This window comes from Fusarium venenatum, assembly GCF_020744135.1.
Source record: "Fusarium venenatum strain MPI-CAGE-CH-0201 chromosome Unknown EDB82scaffold_4, whole genome shotgun sequence".
Classification (NCBI taxonomy): domain Eukaryota; kingdom Fungi; phylum Ascomycota; class Sordariomycetes; order Hypocreales; family Nectriaceae; genus Fusarium; species Fusarium venenatum.
The window spans coordinates 3,223,754-3,246,799 of record NW_027072132.1 but is presented as its reverse complement, the minus strand read 5'-3'; the positions used below and the strand labels follow the sequence as shown (position 1 = coordinate 3,246,799).

The window sequence follows — 23,046 nt, the reverse complement described above, 5'->3', positions numbered from 1 at the left end:
TAGACCTCTAACTTTCGGCTGTTCAATCATCCACCCATAAGAAGAAGAAATATGCACAAATTGCATTTTTGACTATGATTTCAATTATTATGTTTGGCCCAAGTTGTTGTAGGCCTTTTAACAGACTCGTACAGTGGATATGTACCTATTGTTTAGGTAGGTAGATAAAGGTGGATAAGTGACAAGTCCATGGATGCTCTCGGCCGCCATTTAGCCAGTTGACTTTGACTTTGATTGTCCCCGGCAACGTCATTTAGACATCTTCCTACATAATCCATCTCAGTAATCAATCAATCAATCAACCAACTCATTGTTGCCAACCTCGTTTCTTCCACCACACCCCAATAATATCGAAAACCATAGCGAATACCATCGAACAAACCGATTACCTGAATAATATATACGTTTCTGCATATCGCGCTGCTTTGCACTGAACCGCTCGCATTGCCGTCAGTCCCCGCGAACAGTCATCTACCTTAATTAACAAGCTTCAAAACTAAACGATATTATCACCAACATCAAAACACAACAAGCACATCGTTTCTCTGGGTACCCAAAGGACGGCTCAAAGCCCTTGTGTATTGTCGCTCCCTCTGAGGAGCGGCGGGGATCATCATGGCGGTAGAAGAGGGCGAGTATGTATCCCATGGACCCTGAAAGCGAACATAGAGCTTATCAATCATGACTCAATTATTTGCATCACCACTGACATCGCCCAGTATTTACCCAACCGAGGCTCTCATTCTAAAACAGTCGCGGAGACATTATCGTATACCCGTGCGATCACAGTACGTCAATCATGCATTCTGTTCCGGCGCCGTCATCTTCAAATAGCTAATGTCCACAGGCACTGGCAGCTACGCTCTCTGATTAGCGCCGAGAAACAAAGCATCGTATATTTCCCCGGAGGCACCGGTAGCAATCACATCCAGCGACTGAATGTATCAACTCGAGAATGCGAAACAATCAAACTCCTGACTTTTGCGCCGCGATGTCTCGTTGCTGAAAAAGGATGGCTGTGTTGTGGGAGTGAAAGTGGCGACTTCGTGGCGATGCGGCTTGATGAAGGAAATGAAGACAACGAAGATCCTCTGTCTGGAATCGATCCAGAAACTCGACTCTATCTCGGCCTCGATGCCCACCCTAACGATCCTGTATTCTCTCTCATCTCGCGCGCCAGGCGATCCCAAAAGAACATGATCGCCAAAAGTATGAAGTTGGCCAAAGACAGGGTGAACTGTATCACGCTCTGGTTTCCACCCACGACAATGCCAGCGAATGCAAAAGCCTACAGGGAACCAGTAGCAGTGTTGGCTAATAACGACCGGACCGTTACTCTAGTCAGCCTACGTGATTTTGACGAAAAAGACAAGACAGAGGCGTTGGATATCATCACATATCCCGACTTTGTGAATCGATCTCTTCTATCCCCCGATGGAAGGTTCCTGATTTCTATTCTTGACGATCCATACATGTACATCCACGAGCGAGTAAGGAAGACTGCTGAATCGCCAGCAACCAAGTCACCTGATGATGTCGCATACCAATGGGAGCAGACTCAACGAATCCTACTCAAAAGTCAAAGAAAAGATGACAGGACTGACAGTAGGGGAAGTTTCGCGGCCTGTTTCTCAGAATCAGGAGCATACCTCGCTATCGGAACTCAACATGGTACAATTTCTATCTTCAACGCCGCTCTTCTTGCAGATCCCGATGCCGACCCCCTTATCACAACCTTTGAGTCCTCCCGCCCACGCAGTGGCCCCGGTGCTATCCGAGATATGGCCTTTTGTCCTGGCCCGTACGACTTGTTAGCCTGGACAGAGGATAGAGGACATGTTGGGATTGTTGATATGCGAAGTAACTTTGTCATTCGCCAGATTGTCGATATTGAAGACCCAGTGTTCGAGCGTATCAACATCATCGACCGAAACGCGTTTGACCCGCGCGGCTTGGAGAGTCGTCGCGATAGAAGAGATCAGGTGGCGGGTACGAGCGCCGCAGAGAATCACACACGCCGCGACGTGCTCGAACATCTCAACACCCCTCTTACCGCTAGTGAGACGTTGGTACTTGAAGCCATGCAGATGGGTCGAACCAATCGTGAGAGATTGATCCAGCGAGCTTCGGCGGCGGCAGAGGATAGGCCGATTGGGGGGCCAACCACATTTTGGGCCCGTCGCCGGGGCCCTGCTCATAATGCTTCTGCCGTTGACAATGCCGAGCAGTCTAATGACCGTGGAAGCAGCAGCGTTGGCCGCGCGATGGGGGGTATTTTGGGTAATGGGTATCGGTTCCGTCCTGGTGGTATGATCTCACGAGCTACACGGCCCACAGGCATGGCCGAGGGCGAATCCCTCGAAGGCTTCACAAGAAGAAGACGTGAAGAGGAGCGCCGACAGGAAAGTCTTGGCGAAACCGTGGCGATGCTTAGTAGGGAACGTCAGAGACAAGACCCCTCCTATCTCCAAGTGCTCGATATCCTCCAGGCGCGAGAGCGAGACGCCGATCGTGACCTAGATGACACGACTATCATAGTACCGCTCGTAAATCAAGTTGTGAACAGATGGGAGGAGGACCATGGTGTTTTCGAGGTGCCGCCTTCGCCAGACAACACCGCTGGGCTGGCTTGGAGTGAAGATGGTCGTGTTCTGTAAGTGCTTCCTTCTCAAGGTCTTGTGAAGTTTTGCTAACGATTTGTAGTTTTGTCGGCGCACAGAACGGCATATATGAGCTTCACGTCGACGTGCAAAGCAGAAGGTTTTGCCCCAGTATTTCTTTGAGGTGAAGTTGAGAAGGAGAAGTTGGAATTGGCGCTTGGCTGAACTTGTCTCTTGACGACGGAAGGTTTTGAGAGCCCTTGTGATGGGATTGCTATCTTGTTTTGATACCAAAATGATGACCAGTAATGATGGTTGTTTATACGCATTGGCACATTTCACCGGAGTATGGGAACTTTATGGCGTTTTCGATTCTTATCCAAGTCAACTTCCCTGCTGTCTACTCTTTATTTCGAATAAAATCCCGGAGGCAGTCAATTGGAAACAACTAATTAGTGAAATAAATTTGACATATCCTTACAATGACTTTATAGACCCATACAGTAAATTCTGCACCATTTCAGCAATGGCTAAGGAACTTGTTAATCCAGGGCTTTCAATGCCTAGAAGATTTACCCAGCCCTCATACCCTTCTTCTTTCCTAATAATAAAGTCTTGGAATCCTTTGCCCTGGCGAACAGCATCTTGACCAGCTAGTTTAGGTCGGATGCCAGCATAGTCTGCTACCAAGGCCGAGGCATCAATACCTGGTAGATAACGCTGGATCTCGTTAATGGCTTGCGGCAGTCGCTCCGCGTTGACGGCCAGATCATTTGGGTCATCAATCCACTCAACATCAGGACCGAAGCGTAGGCGACCCGCAAGATCAAGTGTAAGATGGGTGCCCAAACCTGCGATGCCAGGCTCAGGCACTGGGTAGATAAGCCGTGAGATCTTGGGTTGAGATGCCGAATATGAGAAGTAATTACCCTTGGCATAGTACAACTTCAGGTGCTTATCTGGAAGTACTATCATGTTGTGAATGACTGCCGCTCCAAGCCCCGCAGCATTTATGAGCGTCTCGGTCGTGATACTCGACGTCTCACCGGTGGAAGTATCTTTGACCTCAATTTCCCAACCCTCGCTACCGGGCTTGGATCCGAAAGGAGTGATGTTAGGAACAGGTGAATTGAGCGCCACAACACCACCAGCGTCTTCAAAGAGGCCCTGGAGACACAACATTAAGCCGTGTGAGTCCACGATGCCTGTCGTTGGACTCTCGAGCGCGCACGCAGCCTGGACACCCTCACCATCCCGTTTCACCTCTTCGCCGCTGACCCACCGCGTCGGAACACCAAGCTCGTTCTTGCATAGGGTGTGAAGCTTGTCAAGAGTTTCTTGCTGGACCTCGTTCTGGGCGACGATCCATTTGCCTGTGCGGCGGTGGCCGATGTCGTGCTTGTCACAAAGCTCATAGAGCAGATTCTTGCCACGAATGCAAAGCTTTGTCTTTAAACTCGATGGTCCGTAGTATATACCCGCGTGGATGACTTCGCTGTTGCGAGAGCTTGTCTCTGTGCCGATGGCATCATGGCGCTCGATGAGTACGGTCGAGGTGCCGTCTCTTTGCGCCAGTTGGCGGGCAACAGCAAGTCCAACGACACCGCCTCCTATTACCTACTACACGGTTAACTCTTATTACTTGATCCCTTCTGTAATATATTGTGGCAAGCCCAATGAAGTTTGTTCTCTGTTGAAACCTCATGAGCCAAATGGGGTCTATTAGGGAATGAACATGTTATGAGATTGACTGACAGCATGAGTGAAATCAGCATTGATTGCTGTTGTTGAGCTGAAGTTGTGCCTCTGGGAAGGTAAGAAGTTGGAGGAAATTTTCCGTGCTGCAGAACGAAGCATCGTTGGTATTGTTGAGGTTGAGTTGTGAATTTGCAAAGGCATTTGGCGAAGTGAACATATACACCGAATTACCGATGACGCAACATTAACGGGTAACATTCACCATAAACCGACATACGCTTATATATTTCTATCAAGAGATGTATTATTCCGAGGCTGGGGTGTTTTTATGTATATTTTGACTTTGTTTGGGACGTGTAGAGAATAACCGCTCATCATGGGATTCATACCCTAAAGTCGCTCAAGTCGTCCAATGCCATACAGTAACATCTTGTCACATTCATACTGGCAAGAATATCCTATTCCCTCAAAGCACTATCCGAGCTCATCATAGACATACTTAGTATGTGAATTACTAACGCCATATGCATTCCTATCAGTTCCCATCCTGAGTCAAGCCCGACTTCCAGATTGGGCTTTTATCGCTAAACGCCATGATAAACCTCAATACTCTCGGTGTGTTTTCTGAGTAAGGGTATGGAGGTACAATTATCTTAAGTATTCTTACTCTCTTCAGTAGAGGGCTTATCGGCCTCTTTGTCCACCACTGCAGAAGATCTCCTCGATTGTGAGTGATGGAGTACCTCGTGAGCGACAGGTGAGCCGGTTCCGGTATCTGTCAGTTGTTTCTCTTGTGCATGTTAGATAAAGGTAAATGCCAAGATTTTATGTTACGCTTACCTAGCTCTCGGATGCGATTACGAAGCATCTGGTTTTCACGGTTGAGCATCTGAGTCTCGGCCTGGTAAAACGCACTCTCGTCCCGGCCGCCCAGGACCCAGTCCTCACTGTTTCCACCTATGGACGTTGAGCGAAGTCTCGGAGAAGCGCCGCTACGACTGGGAGTTCTCGAGCGTCGGGCTAGGTCGAACGAGCTGCGAGGGTGACGATGGCTGTTGGAGCGAGAGCCCGAGTCACCGGTGGGAACATGAGGGATAGACACATGAGAGCTCGAGGCGTGGGGAGTTCCATGGCCTGGTCGCTCGGCGATGGCGCTACTGTCGTCTACGGCTGAGCCTTGGTTCTGGTTGTTTGGGTTGGCAGCTTGGAGGCGCTGGAGCTCTAGTTGTTGCTGTCGGATCATGTGCAAGAGGCGATTCTACAGATAAGTGGTTAGTCGCCTGTCATGATCATGAAGAGCATGGTGTCGTACCACTTGACCTTCCTGTTCAGCCTCTATAACTTGATGTATCTCGCCCAGACTAGGGGTTCTGTGGTGACGAGGATCGCTCGTACGAGGCGATACAGAAATAGGTTGTGGACTAGCGGTTGAAAGTCCAGATTGTTCGTTAGCCATCTCGCCTGATGGTGGGACGGCGGGATCGTTGAGTTGCGAGTTCATTGGGAGGGTTTGCCCTTGGCCGGTTGAGGTGCTGTTGGAGTTTGGGAGATGCAGTTGCTAGAAGGTCAAGACCCTGAGTTGGGAATGCCAGAGCTTTATTGTTCTGGTTTTGGGAGGTAGAATAAATGTTAGGAAGGTCTTGGTGGATATTAGTGTTGGTGTCCAGCATTCATGGTAGCTTGCAGCTTGCAGCGATATGAAAGCTGAACGTGGGGAGCTAGCTACCTTACCTTAGTGGGTGATTCGCTGCGGGGATGCTATGACATGGATGCTTGCGTTTGAAGTTACGCATGTTTGTTACTTGTATTATACCTTAGTAATTTAGATCATTAACCAAGGTAATTAATACTAATGGAATCATGGAACAAGAAAGCACTGAAGAGTTTCTTGTTGCTTCTTTAACTATATGAAAGACAAGCCCGTCTTTACTCTCCCAGCTTGAGATTACAGCATAGCAGAGCCAAGATGGCTGACTTCTTTAATCTCATATATATTCCCCTATAGACAAAGTCCAACATGAATTGAACAATACTATATGTGTAGTTGGAGTAGCATCAATGCGTGTTTTCCTTCATCTCCTTCATAAAGTAGAAGACATTGGTCACAACAGCTGGGCCTACAAGAATATAAGTACCTGACAGATAGACAGTGCCATCAAGTTTCAGCAACACTATCAAAGAGAAGATTACCAGTTCTGAAGGGAAAATAAAAAGACATCGTTATAAAGTTAAATATATGTATATAGTTTTCTTTTAACAGTTCTTATTAACATCTCTTTATTTCTACCTTGTCTTATTTTTAATGTCTCCAAGAGGTTGGCAAATGACACTAGCGAGATATCCACTTCTTTTATCGATAAGAATTTGCGATCAAATTTTGGCGGGCATTTTTTGTACGTCTCTCGCAAGCCTCGATACAATCCATATCCATCTACCACATCCCTCTTAAACAAATACCCAACTTTCTCAATCATGGGTCGCGAACTCCAAAAGAAGAAGGCCAGATCAGGCCGCCAGCCCGTTAGACAGCTCAACAGATCCAAGAAGATTCTTAACCCCCGAGGCAACGATGCTATTGCTAAGAGCTGGTCCGTTCCATCAATCTTTGCATCATCAGAGCAAGACCGAAACTAACGCAGAAACTTCTAGGAACAAGAAGGAGACTCTCTCACAGAACTACCGTCGGCTCGGTCTTGTAGCTCGTCTCAAGGCCCCCGCTGGCGGAACAGAGAAGAAGCTCAGCGCAACCACAACCAGCGCCTACGCCAACGACCCCTTCGCCATCGCCACGATCGAAAACGCCGTCGTTTCCGAAGCGCGCGTGGAGCGTGACGCCGACGGCAAGATCATTCGCATCATCGGATCCGCCAGGCCCAACCCTCTCAACGATCCTCTCAACGACCTTGACGAGGGTAGCGACGCCGAGGACAAGCCTGCTGAGGAGTGGGGCGGTATCGCGGACAATGCCGACGAAGAGGAGATGACAGACGTTGTCAAGCAGCTCCTCGAGCAGGCCAAGCAGCCTGATCTGCCCAAGAAGAGACACCAGAGTGCTCGCGAGATTGAGTGGTTGGAGAAGCTGGTCGCCAAGTACGGCGATGATACTGGTGCCATGTCTAGGGATCGCAAGTTGAACCCCATGCAGCAGACATCGGCGAACATCGCCAAGCGACTTCGCAAGATGGAGAAGGAGAACCAAGAGTAAAGAAGGAGATTATACGGCACTTTTTAAAAGAAGGGGGTTTTCGGGGAGAGCTTAAAAGGCTGAATCGCTTTATCACTAAGTACGGAGCATCAAAACTGGCTTAGAACAGAAGGCGTTGGGAGTTGGTTTTGAACATCTTGGGGGCAAAAATGCAAGACGTCGTATATAGGATCCTCATTTACACGACTGAACTTTCTATACTGTCAAAATATACAGGATAACAACAAGCACACGTATGTGCCTTGAATGTATTGTGTACGTGCTAGTGCCAAACTTCATATATGCAAACAGAGGCAATTTCTCACATGTCCCCCTGTTTCTTTCTGCGCAATTCATGACATGACGCCGTTAAACGCCTCTCCTCCATATAGCAGCGTTCGTTATCCACCATAGAAAAATGTCGAGCCGCATTCCAGACGCAGACGTCTCCCAGGCTATTTCCACACCAAGCAAAATAAACACCATTGTATAAAAACAAAGAAGCCAATCTATATCCTTTATTTCATTTACATGCCTTTCAAAAATTTACTGTCCCCTATCGTAGTTGGCGGCGGGGAACTGGGCGGGCATATCCTCGTATGGGTGGCCGCCTGTAGGGTTGGCGTAGCTGGCTGGCATAGAGGGAGGGGCACCGCCGTGGTACTGGGTGTCGTTGTCGAAGAGGGTGTTGTTTCGTAGGGGGAGGGCACCAAAGCGATCGGGATCATCGTCATCGGCGCTGTAGGGGTTGGCATCGCCGTAGCGAGAGTTGCTGTTGTAGCTGCTGTTGTTGTAGCCACCTCCGTAAGAGCTGCCTGCGGGCTCCTGGTCGTCCATGTCAACTCGCTCGTAAGCCTCGTCGCCGTGAGGAGCCATGGAGAAAGCAGCCTTGTCGGGGTCAATGTTGTCGCCGCCCATCTGGCGGTTGTCGTAACCGGGTAGGACGTTGTTGTTATTGTAGTAGTTGAGAGTGTAGAGCGAGACAAAGGTCGAGCCACCAAAGAGGATACTGCCGAGTGAGTTAGCAATAGCCTCAATCAACACAGAGTTGATCAACATACGTTACGAGAACACCACAGCCGACAACACCCTTGCTGATGCTGCAGGCAGTGCCGCACTGGCCGGCGGCGTTGTAAGAAGCCTGAGTGGCAAAGGCAGACAACCACATGATGGTGAAAGCAGCATCAACAGCAAGCATGGCATGCGGTTGGGCGAAGCGTCGAGTGCGGCCCCATCGGGGGGTCATGATCAGGAAGATCCAAGCTGGCACTGAAAGGAAACACTGGATTTCATCGTTAGTTGGCCACGATACAAGGTGAATCGGTCGGTGTATGTTGACTAACCACTCCGAACGCCCAACCATTCTTGCCCGTGACCTCAGCATCCTTTGCATTGAAGACGCCGATTTGCAAACACCATGCGACGAGGGAGAGAATGATCTGAAAAGAATGAAGACCCAGTTTCAAGTTGGGAACGATATCGGGATCAATGTTGAACCGCATGACTGAAGGCTGATATGAGTGCCGTGTAGGTGAAGATGCGAATGCGAATGCAAATGCAAAGCAGAGGAGAACTGGTAACTGTTGGACGAGTCAAGTAGCGAGTAGGCTGCGAGTTGTATAGGATGTGTCTTGTTGGCTTTTCAGCTGAAATCGCAAGGGCTTGTTTCGTCACAGGTATATCGGTTAAAGGGTTCCGCCGTGTCGTCTATGCTTTTTTGGAGGGAGGAGATGGGACTCGCTAGATTGGACCAGATGAGGGTAATAATGGAAAATGCAACAGAACAAAGAGAGTTATCGACAATAGAAATGTTGTTTTGTTGTTGTTGATTGAGAAAAAGACGTTGGCGTTAGACGTTAGGTTGGGTTGGGTCTGGGTCTCGATTAAGTTCAATGGTCCTTGGAAACCCTGACGAAACAGGTTCCCTGGCCAGCGAGAGCCACCATCTATCCCACTGTCGGTGACCATGACGCTCGCTGGAACAAGCTGGAGAAAAGCCAAGCATAGGCGGGGCCCACAGTGAATCTCACTAGGTTGGATTGGTTAGCGCTTGTCTACGCGTTGCTAGTTGCAACAGCAGGGCTGGGCTTTCTCTGTGTGGCTGTGGCTTGTCCATGTCCATGTCCATGATTCAAGATCACTACCTAAATACTCTAAAGTCCCCCTTCTCTAGTTGTATCTAAACGCCATAATTACTGTCTAGTTGGAACTGTCAGCGCTAGTTCAGGGTTTTCATGCCCCCTAAATCACCTCTATCTGGTCATGTTGAAGAGGGAGTGCCTTGCAATGAGTCTGTCTGCCCTGGCTTGTCTGGGGCTTGCCATGCCACAGCTGCGCCATGAGCGAAGAGTTTAGGGGACCAATCCGAGACTGTTGACCAATGACAAGACACAAGATGCGAATTATATCTAAATTTATGCTTCTTCGCTTTAGCTGAGAGACTTGTCGCGGAACGTTTTATGTCATTCCCGTTGAGGTAAGAAGATCGTCTCTCACTTTTCATTTCTCATTTCTCCAAAACTTGACAACTTCCTTGAAATTATTCCGATACTATTCGCATTTTCTGCATTTTGTATAATCATCATCTGAACAGCCACGATGATTACGCATCTTTATTGTTTTTCTCGGATGGTACGGGTTGCTGTGCCACGGATGACGTTGCACTGAGACTTGCAGCGCATTAGTTCCCTGTTGAGGATATCTCATGGTAGAGGATCAAATGAAGATAATTAAATAATTGTAACTGTCATTAACAAATTCATGCTTAAACGCCAATTAAACGCCAGGGGCTATAGCGGATACTGGGGTCCCGAACTAATCCCCTCTGAAACTGTCATTCAAGCAAGGGTCTGTTCCTGTCATCATTTACTGTGAATAGCTTCAAGGGACGAATGACTTTGTTATGTATGTCGGGTTACTAAGCGCTCGACGTAAACTCAGCCTGGGAATAGTTCTTCCCTGAAGAGTTCTACAGCAACTCAACTCAACTCATTACATTCTTTAGGATTCACCGTACCTGACAAACATTACTATACTCCGAAATGGCAAGAATTCTTCTACAGAAACTTTTGATCATGTTATTTATATCTTACTATCTACACAGTCTTATCATTATGATACCCTCCTAGAACCTCATCCGGCTATCCATGTGGTATTTCCCATTCTGACCCCAAGAATCATGTTCTGTCTCAGTGATACTCGGCCGTGATAATCGTAACTGACAAAGAAAACGCTCCCCAAAGTGCACAAATCATGCAACGCCAGCGCTGAATGCATTCCTGTAAAGTACCATCCATTCCACTCCTTTTTCTTCTTTGATATTCTTACATTAGCAGCGCTATAGGCACAAGCAGAGCCATGGCAATTCTAGCTGGTGGCTTTCTACCCATAGCAGCTCCATCAGCGTCCCGTGAAGGTGCTGTATCTCTCATCTTGGCATAGTTTTTGATGTCCTTGGATAAACCACCAGAGCTCTTTGATTCAGAGTCGGAGTCTGAGTCGCCCTCAAGGCTAAACCCGGCAAAGTTGGAGGAACTGTCTGCTTGACCCTGGTACTCGATGGCCTTGTGCTCGAGAATAGTGTTCTCCAGACGTGCAGTCTTGGGGCCGTCAGCGACTTCAGTGCGCAGCGTCGAAGGAGGCTCGAACGAGCTATCAGCTGCTGGTGTTGCTGTTGGCACGCTTTCTTGATAAGGTGAACCGCCGCGAGGATAAGTCATAGTTGCAGTGATGGGTTCATCTCCACAGTTGTTGCACGTCTCGACGCCAGAAGTGAAGCCGTATGGGACAGCAGTCGGCGTAACATCTGCTGGCATAGCCGACATGCCCCGATATACTTCCTTGACCGAGTAAGGAAGTTGCGCGATGCCTGTTGGAGCAAAGACACCCAGTGTTGTTGTATATGTGTTGGTGTATGCACAATCTGCGCAGTCACAGTCTTGACACTCAGGCATCTCGACAGTGTAATAGTTGTCTTGGCCTTGAGTAGGTACCGCAGGACCGAAGCTTGACTGTGTAGTACTAAAGCATTCTGTCATTGTGCGGGTGGTATAAGTATATCGCTGAGCAAAGCACAAAGTGCTGAACAGCAGTATGATGGTGATGTGTTTCATTATAAGAGAGTGACGAGGATTTGGACAAAGGAAAGTCAGTAAGACAAACGAGATTCATCTGAGACAGGATCTACGATGGATATCTATATGCAGATCTATTCAGGGTCCTGGAGGCGACATAACGAATCAACGTTTCGAGGGTCCTTGCAGATGGTGCCTTGCATACAACTCTATCTTGGATCTCGCAGCCATATCCGGGTTCTAAGTTTTCATCTTGCTTGGCTCATCATATTTCATCGTGACCATCTACCTAGGATCAAGATCAGGGTCGGCCGCCTCACTACCCGACTGCTTGACAACCACTACGCATGTTCTGACTGCAGGTTCGCCACGATCGACGGATCTGGTGCCTATCTCAGCTAATAGGCAGGCCTCAAACCTCCGTTCCAGGCGGGTCTTCTGGTGACTGTGTTACAAAGCAGAACCTTATGAAGCCATCTTTACGTATCAGATATCACCAATCGCATGCCGGAGTCTAGAGTATGACCGCTTTTGATGTTCATGCTGTAACTGAAAGCTCTCGGATGTCTCTCCGGATGATCACTATTAGGTAACTCGCCTAGACTCTCTTGGGCTTTCGTACTGTAACGGGTTGCAGATCAGCTCTATTGTTGGATAGAGGCATTCTTTAGTGAAGCCATATCCCCCCAAGGAAACTCAAAATGTACGAGTGAAGGGACATCTTGCCTGTCTATATCCGTAAGTGAAAGTGCGTGTGGCGCCTGTCAAGATGCCAAAGCGGAAGCTAAACAAGTGCTGGACAAAAACAGGGCACCCGTTTCCTGGCCATAGCTTCTATTGTCTGTCCCAATCTGCGACAGGCTGAACTAAACTAAAAGCATTGATTAAGCAACAATTTTAATAGGTTCAAACGGTCCTTCATCAGACAAGATGTCCATATCACTTTTCCATGTCCTGTAGCAGGGGGGCTTGATGCTCCCGATGCAGAAATGAGTGAGCGTTCATACGGATTAGTCCAAAACGCTAATTATCATTTCACTGTGTCTCTACATAGGCCAAGACAAATATGATGTGGGGATCTCCAACGAACACGACCTGGACGATCTGATTTACAAGATCAGCATATCAGGGACCAACACTCATCTTCAAGTCAGCGTCTAGACTCAACGGATGCTGTAATCTTGCCACTCTGCCCTACAGCTAACGAGTACTCTAAAGGAAATAGCAGACGTTACAAGACCGTCGTCTGTGCTTCGCACCACGCCACGAATCACTTGACTATTCCGGCCTGGTCGCTTTTCTGCCTCACTGTTATCTACTGGCGTGCAGTAAGAAAGCTAATCTCTGAATAAGAGGGTGTAAATAATAGCTAATCAAAGATTCTATTCACAAATGGCATAGATTGTCCTAGTAATTCTGTCTCTGGACAGTCTGGACTCTTGAGCCTTTGTGACGGAAAGAGGCACAATAGACTTTACAACAAGCGAGAACAGAGCCTCCTTCTCGGTGAAAGCGTCCGGGTGGCGTTGAAGAAAAAAGCCATGATACAAATGTCTTAAACCTTGGACACGATCTAGGCCTTGGGACTAGTAAGCCATACCATGGGAGTTGACACAATAATTCAACATTCACGCACTCACTCTTAGGAGTGCATAAATATTACCATCTTTCAGACCCTCAGCCCTCTTTCAATATGCCTCCTTTCGTTCCCTAAAGTCGATAGCATACCTCAACTAAATCTGTTAGCTGGACAACCGCTGCAGCTCTTTAACGACTCTGTCGGCCGCCTGTGTCGAGGTTCCCTGCGATGTGACTGAACGATGAATTACCTCCGGTCGAAAATGTCCGCAAGCTATCGAGGGAACTTGGACAGCCGTTTGTAGTGTAATGGTACATCTAGATACCGTAATGTACGGTGTCTGGAGCAGATCAACAGTTGAGATCCAAGCCTAACATGCAATGATGATCATATGGCTGGAGAGATTGATGTAAACCGGCTCACATTTCATCTATTATGATATAAATGTCGATCTCTTGCTCTACTGGAAGCCTGTGTAACATAGGTAGATGACCTTTCCCAACCCAAGAAGAACCAACCGTTTTGAGACATTAACTTTGTCACTTTCGGCGATCATTCCTTCCAGCCATTTGCCTTGTGATATATCTCAAAAGGTGAAAGGGGAAGATCTCTGACGACAAGTAAGATTTTGACTGACAGCCCACGTTTCATTGTAATTCTTCAACACCGAATATAAGACACTTGCATTCCAGTGGAATAACTAAGAAAGAAGTCGGATGGGGGCCTTTCCTCAGTGTAGGGGAAAACTCGACTCTGAAGCCAAAAGAAAGGAAAGGCCAATTTTGTGCATGATGCCAGTTGAGGTCAAGTTTTCAGATTATCTATTCATGCCCTCCTAAACTACAATCTAGAGGTGCCCGAGATCATCGTACAGAATGTATGCTGTATGCTGTATGCTTTCAATGTGTGTTGCTAAAATGAGGCAAAATTGCTTTCAAGTCCATACGTCTTCCATAACTCAGATTCACAGCCTGGCTCAACTTTTCATCCGCCCTTTTGCCCAGATTATGTGCCTACCTTGGAAAAGACTTTGGATAAAATTATTCAGTTTCCATGCCATCCTTGCAATAACTTCTCATATTTGCCGAGCAAATCACCGTCTCGCAATAGTCGAGTGCAACGTATGCTGCTTCATGAGTGATACACAAATCAGACCCAAGATTGAAAACGCCAACAGTGTCAACCAAACACCCCTGAAAGCATCCACAAAGGAGCTAACAACTCCATCATACCATCCCTCGGGGAGATGCTTAATCTCATCGAGATCATCTCTGATACGGCGAATCTCATCTGCAGCGCCAGGCTGGTCACCGAACCTCTCCCAAAGTCGTGCCTTGAGAATATTTTGATAAACAGCCGACCCGATGGTGATTCCAACAGTACTACCGAGACTGCGTGCTAGATCTAAGGGTTTGTTAGCAATGTTAAACACCACCGTGTGCATGAACAACTTACAGGTTGCAGATGTGATAACAGCTTGTTGAGAGTGATCCACCGCTGCGATACATGCCAGTAACGTCGTCGTGAGTGTAGCACCGTACCCGGAACCGATCAAAAAGAAAGAAACACCCATCAGCCACTTGGGGCTATACTGATTCTGGACGGTAAGAACCACCACTCCTGCGATGAGTACGAGTAAACCTGCTACTCCAAGCCTGGTGTACTTTCCAGTCTTCTTCATGATGAAGCCAGAGAAGAGGGAACCGATCGAGATACCGATTGGGGATGGTAAGATCTGAACACCAGACTGTGTGGCGCTGCTACCAAGAACTTGAAGGTAAAGCGGAACGTAGAAGAGGGCCCCCATGACTGCCATGGTGCAAGCCAAATTGCAAAGACAGGCATTCAGGACAGTTCGGTCGAGAAGAAGCTTTACAGGAATGATTGGCTGGCGGGCCTTGCTCTCCCAGAATAAGAATAAACCAAATGTGATGACAGCCAGAGGAATTGTGGTCAAGGGAAGAGGGTGCGTCCACGGGACAATGTTACCGCCCGAGTTCAGACCCAAAAGTAGCAACACCAGAAACGAGCATGTCAGGAACGCCCCGATAAAGTCTATACGGGCGAGGAATGACTTGTCCGACTGCTTGGGAGGGATCTTGACCAAGAAATGAACGGCCACGGCAGAGACGAGAACAGGCGGTACCTGGATCAAGAATGCAAGTCTCCAACCTTGGGAGGTGTGATCATTGATTAAACCACCAAAGACACCGCCAAGCATTGCTCCGGAGCCATAGCAGATATTACCGAGACCTTGAACAATTCCTCTCTTGCGTAGAGGAACCAAATCCGAGCCCAAGAACGTAGAGATGCTCATTAAACCACCACCACCGATACCTGCAACGACACGCCCAATAATCATAGTGGTCTGGCTATGCGCGAGACCACAAATGAGGTTACCAGCTGCGAAAAAGATGTTGCTGAAAACGAGACCCGGTCCTCGGCCGAAGATATCCGTTAACCGGCCTGAAATAGGCTGGCACGCGGCATTGGAGATGAGATAAGCTGTCGCAAGCCACGACAAAAGACTCAGAGATTGAAACTCGCTCGAGATAGGTCCTGAAAGAGTTGCGATAATGGTAGAATCGACAGCACCCAGGAAGACGCCTATCCAAGCAGTGCCGAAAATGAGGATGAGCTTTGCAGTTGGCACCTCATCAGCAACAACAGTCGTCTCCTCTTCTTGACCTGCTGGAAGACCCTGATTTGGGTCATCCCCCTGAGCCTCACTTGCTGGCTCAGCATCTGAGTTTTGACCTTGGTCATTTGCCTTGAGCAAGGGAGTTCGTTCATCACTCAGTGGAGCGACACCGTTTTCGGCCACGGCAGAAGCCGCACTGCCGCTCGCAGTTTCTCGCATATCGACTCTTATAAATGGAGTGAAATAAAATGGCGAGGAATCTGAGAAAAAGATATTTGACTGCGAGGTAAGACTATATTATGGGTAAGAATTATGTGAGATTGATGTAGCGCAAAGTGAGGTCTGGTCAATAATATCGAGATTCGATGATAAATGCCATTGGCTTCTGTCCCCAACCACCTTCCGTCACGGTTTAAGAAGGGGGATAAGACATAGTACGCAAGGGATAGACGGGAATGAACCAATGGCATCCACCATCTGGGGTCGTTAGTCTGGTACCACCTTGAACCGACAACGGAGCTTACAAAGGATCCATCATATCTTGTCCTCTTCATAAAATAATGAGGCAACACCATCATGGTTAGGTAACATGATTTATTACACATGTGTTCATGGAAAGGTAACATGCTGCCTGATGGCCTTGCTCGCCGCTCCTCATGATTGTTCCGATTTGGGTCTAAGTCATTTCCCAGAGTAGCAAGCCTTTCATGATCCTTCTTCATTCAATTTTTTTTTTTTCATTCATTTATATGCTCATAATTTTTATAGTCATGACCAAGTCCAGACAGTAGATTCGCTGCGTGAATCCATCTGTCGAGCCAATAGGGCTCCTTTTGCCATTAAATGCAACGCTATGCAAACTCATACCTTTCCATATAAGTGGCTCTTCGCCAATTGGAACAGAGATTAACGGGTTCAACCTTCCATCATGCATCATAGTGACATCTCAATCTCCATGATCTCCTTGATACCCTCCTCAATGCCCTTGGCCTGCTCGGGTGTGAGACGGGGAAGGGGTCGTCGAGGGTGTCCACCATAACCGTAATAACTTTGGATAGCGGACTTGGTGCCAGCGATGGCAGCCTTGGTCAGCACCCAATCACCCTTGGAGAGCTTCTTCTGGAGAGCTTGAGCCTCGTCCTTCTTGCCCTTAACGTAAAGGTCCCAGACCTTGACGCAGGTCTTGGGCATGACGTTGGCACCACCAGCAATAATACCGCTGCCACCGCTAACAAGGGTCTGAACGGTGAAATCGGCGATACCGCCGAAAGCAAGGTAACCGGAGCCTTCTTGGAAGGGTGTCTTGGCATCGGAAGCGAGAGCGACTCGAGTGAGCTTACCAGTGCTTCCGCAGGTGAACTTTGTGCCAATAATGTTGGGGTGCTGGCCGAGCTTGATGAGGAGATCGCTGTCCATGTCAAGACCAGCGACAGCACCGGGGTAGTTGTAGAGGATAATGGGGATGGGGCTCGCGTTGGCAAGGTCGATGAAGTAGTTGTAGACGGCGTCCTCGCTCATCTGAGCCTTGTAGTAAGAAGGAGGGAGAACGAGAGTGGCAGCAGCGCCAACGTCGGCGGCCATCTTGCACAGCTCAACGGTACCCTTGACGCTACCCTCTGTGGCTCCAAGGACAACAGGAATTGATTGGAAGCCGGCCTCGTCCAACGCCTCTCGTGTAGCCTTGGTAACGGCAATCTTCTCCTCGCGGGTGCAGTGAACGGCCTCGCCATTAGAGCCCATAGCAACAAGGCCAGCTAGACCAGCCTCACCTAGTCGCACGGCATGCTTCTTGATGACAGGAATGTCGAGCTCCTCAGTCTCGGGGTCGAAAAAGGTCATAACGGGGGCGTAGATTCCGGTAGGAAGCGAGCTGGGTGTGGCCGCGTGACCATTCTGGCCATTGGTGGCACCGTTGGAAGTAGTCATGATGAGAAGTATGGGATGATTGAGGATGGAAACTGGTAAGACGACTCACGAGGGGATGAGAGGCGACAGAGGGGACGTGAAAGAAACAAGATACAGACGACAGCAAAACGAAAAATCCGGAGCTTGAAAGAAACAAAAGAGGGACTTTATAACTTATGGTACCTAGCGTAGGAAGCTTAAGGCATCATGTCGAACCGACAAGTGCAGTTTCGGCAGCCAGTCCCAATCCCAGTTTGGGGGTGGATTCGCTTCGGGAAGTCAAGTGCTCCAAGACCAACGTGGGTATTGGATCGGCGTCCCCCAATTGGAAGAATGCGGTCCATGTCTGGGGTCAAGAGGACCACAAAATTCTTTAATGGCGGTACGCTACTCCGTATGTAAGGTGGACATTGTCTGAAGTGAAGTATCAGGTTGAAAGATAAGACATCAATCGTGATGGTATCAAGCCTCAACGTCGTAGTCAAGAACAAGAGTCCGCAAGGAGAATCATGTCGGAATCGGCGGATTCCTACTATGATCGATTGACATCTTGGCTGCTGGGTGGTTTGTCTGCTACCTGGAGCGAGAACGGCAGTTCAGGTCGGTTCCTTGACGAATAGTTACCACTCGGTAGAAACGCTTAACGGGACCTCCAGGCTCCTGGGTGCATCCTTTTCTAGGATTAAGCACCCAGCATAAACCCTTAACCATTGATCTAGCTAGGTTTGGTGTAAGGAGCCGGCTGGACGGGAAGGGCGGTGGAAAGAGAGGCTCATCAACAACAAAATATTGGATCGCTTAGGTTCCATGTTGGACATCCCGCCCTGATGGTTATTAGCCGGTCGAGAGTCACCCCTTTGAGCTTTGAGCTGACCGTACATGGTGCAGTATGTGAGGCAAAGTGCATGGCTGAAAAACAGGCGAGTCCGAAACGAATAAGCCTAGGTACCTGGAAGTCTGGCCTGCGCCTGAGCCGGGTGTGTGAGTTGTTTGAGTGCGTGTAATGGTGATGCTGTTGTTGATGGGGGGTAATTTTCATTATGCACTATTCTGTATTGTAGGGGCTCTTTCTAGGATGAGTGAGCGGAGAATTATTGGTACTGGTACCCCCAAAGTGGCAGGTGGGATCACTGCAATGAGATGTTGGGTTGCACAGAAGTGGCAGTCACGACACTCGAAATTGATTTCTCCGCGAGAGACAGGATTCTAGTTTTACCTCCCAATATACTGATACTCAATTAAACTATAGATCAACCAGGTATGTCTGCACAGCACAGCCAATGCCCTTGTAACTCAAGCCACCCATTGACTTACAAGCGGTCATGAGCCGGTTGTTATAGCGGCGTGGGGGTGGGGGAACCGGATCCGACCCCGCCATTTTACCCCTCATTTGATTCTCTCAACTAAAGTAATCCACTGATTGCTCCGAGTTTATAGTGGTGATCCATGCTTTGGGGGTGGTTCTTGTCTGCTCTCGAATCTTGTGTTTAATGCAAAAGGTCGCTGCTATTCATTACCCGCGGGGAGAATCGTCTTCCCGTGGCCTTTATACTGTGTTTCAATATGTGCCTACTGAGGTTAGCCTCGGATATCCGGCAGCTGTTATGATCAGTAACAAAGAGCTCTTATGGGGATTATTTCTCCAAAGTCCCCCGCCCTTGTACCGTAAACTCCATAGACCATAGTGCAGTCCACAACAAGAAATCACTAATCCATTACTATTTCTTGCGATCTCGCCTTTCTAAGCAGTTAGATTAATGAATCTAGATCATCTCCCCCATATTCATTTTACCATGTTTCGTTTCCCCACAGTCACATGAGCTCTTCAGTACTTATCATGACTCCATAAGAACGTTTTCCATCCCAAGCTCGAGATTGGGGGGGTTTCAAGGCGGGCACTCTTTTTTCCTCCAATCGTAGACGGAGAGAACCCCGAACTGTCATCCAGCTTCAATAACCAAGCTCAATCTAGCTTGCGGAGACATGAGCGAGCAATTCATAAGAGAGCTCATGATTGCACTCTAGACATCTTCTTTTGACCAGTTCAGACCTTGACTCGACTTGCGCATTCTTCCATAAACTAGTCTGGAAGTCTTTTTATACCCTCATACTCTTTCTTTCGCCTCATCATAGCTTCTTTCTTCCCCGCGTTGCCCCTCATCGCATTCACAATGGAGCCTTTGAACGTCTTGATGGTAAGTTCAGCCTAAAGACACCAACCAGATTTCCAATTAGCTAACACCTTACTCTCAGATTGGTACTGGAGAGTACACCACCGGTTTCGTCGGTGGTGGTGCCTCTGGTTCAGACAAGAAGGTCGGCGTTGTTGGTCTGAGTCTCTTTGATTTGCGCCGTCGCGAAAAGGTCAACAAGTTGGGCATGGTCGGTGTCAATGGCAAGAAGTTCCCTGCTATCCGTACGTACTCTATCAAAAGAAACACTTCTTCACTCACTAACACTTCCAGGTGAACATCTCAACAAAAACATTCAACAAGTCTACAACGACCTCGACACCTCCTTCGACTCCTTCCCAGCCAACGACAAGGTCGATCCTGATGCCTACAAGTCCGCCATTGACGCCCTCAGCCCAGGCGATGCCATTACAATCTTCACCCCTGACCCTACTCACTTTCCCATCGCAAAGTACGCCATTGAGCGAGGCATTCATGTCATGATCACAAAGCCCGCCGTCAAAGTCCTCGAAGAACACCAACAGCTCGTCGACCTCGCTCAGAAGAAGGGCGTCTACGTTTACGTCGAGCATCACAAGCGCTACGATCCTGCATACGCTGATGCTCGCGCAAAGGCTCAGAAGCTTGGCGACTTCAACTACTTCTACAGCTACATGTCTCAGCCCAAATCACAGCTTGAGACCTTCAAGGCTTGGGCTGGTAAGGAGTCTGATATCTCATACTACCTTAACAGTCACCACATCGATATCAACGACTCTATGGTTCAAGAGCGCGGATATGTCCCCGTGAGCGTCAATGCCTCTTCCTCCAAGGGTGTTGCCGTTGAACTCGGCTGCGATCCTTGCACCGAGGACACAATCTCTCTGCTCGTCACTTGGAACAAGCAGGGCGAGCCCAGCAAGCGCGCCGTTGGTGTCTACACTGCTTCATGGACCGCACCTCAAAAGGCTGGTGTCCACTCCAACCAATACTTCCACTACCTCGCCGCCAACGGTGAGATCCGCGTCGACCAGGCCAAGCGAGGTTATGATGTCGCTGATGACTCCGTCGGCCAGATGATGTGGTACAACCCCTTCTACATGAAGTACGCCCCAGATGAGGATGGAAACTTTGCCGGCCAGACCGGTTACGGTTACATTTCCATTGAGAAGTTTGTTGATGGCTGCCGCTCTGTGAACTCAGGCAAGCTCAAGCCCGAGGACCTTGACGCCAAGCCTCTCCCCACACTCAAGAACACCATTGCTACAACGGCGATTCTCGAGGCCGGTCGAAGGAGTATCGATGAGAACAGGGAGATCAAGATTGTCATTGAGGATGGCAAGTGGAGATTGGAGTAATCGACTGAAGCTGCGCGACGGGAGGGGTGAATACCATATGCTGCATGTAAATATGTCTGACGGGTTACGACCAAAAGTAATGATGAAGCCTTTTTTGTTTACATTTATCAAATATTCTCTTGGGAAGTGAAAGTGAATATACTCTGCGTTTAATGCGGGGTGGATAAGCCATGCGGGCTGTTAACTTTGTCGCTCCACCAAAAACTAAACACCACAACTCTTGTATCGACCTTTCCAAGATCTAAACTCATTCATTTTCCCATCACCAAATCACTTATACACTTGATTAATCCTATGACCACAAAAAGCCACTATGCCCGACCCTCATTTCTCAGACCTCATCCTCCCCCAAAATGAACAACCCTCCATGTCTCAGCTTATGGCCTCTCTCAAACGCACAACACTCACAATCCACAACCGTCTAACCAGCATTCAAACCGACGCAGAATTCGTAGACCGCGTATCTTATTCGTATGCACCACGGCCACTTGTCGCCAATGAGCGTTGCGGTAGCTGGTATATTCCTCCTGGGCGGAAAGGCGCGAGTGCGTATTTCAAGAGTACCGATGGTCACGAGAGAGCGTGGAAGTTTAGCACGAGAAGATTGAATTTGCATTTGGTTGAAATCATTGAGAAGAACGATGGGTATGTATCAAGATAATGTAGGTATTCTTATCTAGAGTGAGAAGTTAATTGTTGATAGTATCATAATCGTCGATTCTACTCGTCGTGGCAAGCGTAGGTCCTTTGTCAACCCATATTCACATGAATACTGACTTATACAGGAATGCCCGATGCCCTATCTTCCACAATCCCCATCTGGTGCACTGTTCTCAACCTCGCCATTCTCCCCACACACCCTTCCTCATCCAAACTGTACCTCCCAGCTCATCTTCCCGCAACAACTCACTCACAAATATCCGCACTCATCCCCGAATTCGTCGCATCATTGAAAGCTCTCAATCTCAACCTTCCAACATGCCTCACCAAGCCACTGCGTCCATTCTGGGTAACGCCTGACTCTAGTCTTCCCTCGCCAGAAGACACAGAGTCTATATTCGAGGATTTCCGGCCTGTGATATGCTGTACGGCTAGTCGTCGTGTGGTAGGCAGTGAGATGGACGAGGGCGGTTACATCCAGGGTGCAGCTGACGATACTGAAATGTGGGCGCATGGTCTCGAAGCGCCTTTGTTCTGGGACAACATTGATAAGCTTCTTGAAACACCAGAAGCAGAACTGCCGGATCTCATCTCTAAGCTAGTCGATGAGCAGGCGACTAGCAAGAAAGATGAAGGATCTCAAATACAGATTGCGCCTCATATATCTGTATGCGCTTTGCCCCTCTACGCCATGCCCAGCGAATGTCGCATAGCCATAACCCAAGATACAACACCAAAGGATTCATGGTTGAAGTCCAAAACATACCTGCAAACTGGCCTTGGGAAAAGCAAGTTGGCAAGTCGAAATCTTCGCACTGCACTGCCTGATATCTGTGATTTTGCCGCCAAATATCTTGCCGGGGTTGAGAAACCCGATGAACAACGAATTGTTGTGGCATGCGAGTCTGGAAAGGACTTATCAGTTGGCGTGGCTCTTGCGATATCATGTTATCTATTCGATGACAAAGGGAAGTTGAGGGATTCAACAAAAAATGTCTCTTTTACAAAGACATTGATTAAGTCGAGGTTGGGCCTCATCATGACGGCTTACCCTGGCGCAAATCCTAGTCGTGCTACATTGCAGAGTGTCAATAGCTTTTTAATGGATTGGCGGAAGTAGTAGGCGCATTATGCATGAAGTGCCGATCAATTCGATAAAAAAAAAATAACAACACGT

The 23,046-nt window shown here is 48.3% G+C and overlaps 10 protein-coding genes across 10 annotated transcripts; 4 read left to right on the top strand and 6 right to left on the bottom strand.

Annotated features, from left to right (window-relative positions):
- The first annotated feature begins 249 nt into the window (after positions 1 to 249).
- Positions 250 to 3,072, top strand: EDB82DRAFT_514131 (uncharacterized protein). The gene is made up of 3 exons (XM_065608950.1): positions 250 to 635; positions 720 to 788; positions 848 to 3,072. The coding sequence occupies exons 1-3, from the start codon at positions 616 to 618 to the stop codon at positions 2,655 to 2,657; spliced, it is 1,899 nt and encodes a 632-aa protein (XP_065463337.1). The 5' UTR covers positions 250 to 615; the 3' UTR covers positions 2,658 to 3,072.
- A 5-nt stretch (positions 3,073 to 3,077) lies between these two features.
- EDB82DRAFT_548240 (FAD dependent oxidoreductase) lies at positions 3,078 to 4,499 on the bottom strand (the record flags this gene model as incomplete). The annotated part of the gene is made up of 2 exons (XM_025738004.2): positions 3,078 to 4,217; positions 4,356 to 4,499. The coding sequence occupies 2 exons, from the start codon at positions 4,497 to 4,499 to the stop codon at positions 3,078 to 3,080; spliced, it is 1,284 nt and encodes a 427-aa protein (XP_025592808.1).
- Positions 4,500 to 4,753: 254 nt separating this feature from the next.
- Positions 4,754 to 6,047, bottom strand: EDB82DRAFT_314451 (uncharacterized protein). Its single transcript, XM_065607459.1, has 3 exons — positions 5,611 to 6,047; positions 5,139 to 5,556; positions 4,754 to 5,088 (listed from the first exon to the last, which is right to left on the bottom strand). The coding sequence occupies exons 1-3, from the start codon at positions 5,797 to 5,799 to the stop codon at positions 4,952 to 4,954; spliced, it is 744 nt and encodes a 247-aa protein (XP_065463336.1). The 5' UTR covers positions 5,800 to 6,047; the 3' UTR covers positions 4,754 to 4,951.
- Positions 6,048 to 6,585: 538 nt separating this feature from the next.
- On the top strand, positions 6,586 to 7,742 carry EDB82DRAFT_514124 (ribosome biogenesis protein Nop16). Its single transcript, XM_025738002.2, has 2 exons — positions 6,586 to 6,886; positions 6,948 to 7,742. Exons 1-2 carry the CDS (start codon positions 6,771 to 6,773, stop codon positions 7,501 to 7,503), a joined length of 672 nt encoding a protein of 223 aa, XP_025592806.2. The 5' UTR covers positions 6,586 to 6,770; the 3' UTR covers positions 7,504 to 7,742.
- Positions 7,743 to 7,765: 23 nt separating this feature from the next.
- Positions 7,766 to 9,157, bottom strand: EDB82DRAFT_314426 (uncharacterized protein). Its single transcript, XM_025738001.2, has 3 exons — positions 8,826 to 9,157; positions 8,544 to 8,764; positions 7,766 to 8,491 (listed from the first exon to the last, which is right to left on the bottom strand). Exons 1-3 carry the CDS (start codon positions 8,982 to 8,984, stop codon positions 8,029 to 8,031), a joined length of 843 nt encoding a protein of 280 aa, XP_025592805.2. The 5' UTR covers positions 8,985 to 9,157; the 3' UTR covers positions 7,766 to 8,028.
- Positions 9,158 to 10,805: 1,648 nt separating this feature from the next.
- On the bottom strand, positions 10,806 to 11,519 carry EDB82DRAFT_529577 (uncharacterized protein; the record flags this gene model as incomplete). The annotated part of the gene is made up of 1 exon (XM_025738000.1): positions 10,806 to 11,519. One exon carries the CDS (start codon positions 11,517 to 11,519, stop codon positions 10,806 to 10,808), a length of 714 nt encoding a protein of 237 aa, XP_025592804.1.
- A 2,708-nt stretch (positions 11,520 to 14,227) lies between these two features.
- EDB82DRAFT_548239 (major facilitator superfamily domain-containing protein) lies at positions 14,228 to 15,994 on the bottom strand (the record flags this gene model as incomplete). Its single annotated transcript, XM_025737999.1, has 2 exons — positions 14,228 to 14,538; positions 14,590 to 15,994. 2 exons carry the CDS (start codon positions 15,992 to 15,994, stop codon positions 14,228 to 14,230), a joined length of 1,716 nt encoding a protein of 571 aa, XP_025592803.1.
- A 491-nt stretch (positions 15,995 to 16,485) lies between these two features.
- EDB82DRAFT_314404 (uncharacterized protein) lies at positions 16,486 to 17,794 on the bottom strand. Its single transcript, XM_025737997.2, has one exon. It carries the CDS (start codon positions 17,699 to 17,701, stop codon positions 16,709 to 16,711), a length of 993 nt encoding a protein of 330 aa, XP_025592802.1. The 5' UTR covers positions 17,702 to 17,794; the 3' UTR covers positions 16,486 to 16,708.
- Positions 17,795 to 19,608: 1,814 nt separating this feature from the next.
- On the top strand, positions 19,609 to 21,603 carry EDB82DRAFT_314311 (uncharacterized protein). Its single transcript, XM_025737996.2, has 3 exons — positions 19,609 to 19,875; positions 19,934 to 20,096; positions 20,146 to 21,603. The coding sequence occupies exons 1-3, from the start codon at positions 19,852 to 19,854 to the stop codon at positions 21,207 to 21,209; spliced, it is 1,251 nt and encodes a 416-aa protein (XP_025592801.1). The 5' UTR covers positions 19,609 to 19,851; the 3' UTR covers positions 21,210 to 21,603.
- Positions 21,523 to 22,989, top strand: EDB82DRAFT_529573 (tRNA A64-2'-O-ribosylphosphate transferase; the record flags this gene model as incomplete). Its single annotated transcript, XM_025737995.1, has 3 exons — positions 21,523 to 21,854; positions 21,913 to 21,947; positions 21,995 to 22,989. 3 exons carry the CDS (start codon positions 21,523 to 21,525, stop codon positions 22,987 to 22,989), a joined length of 1,362 nt encoding a protein of 453 aa, XP_025592800.1.
- Between the last annotated feature and the right edge of the window lie 57 nt (positions 22,990 to 23,046).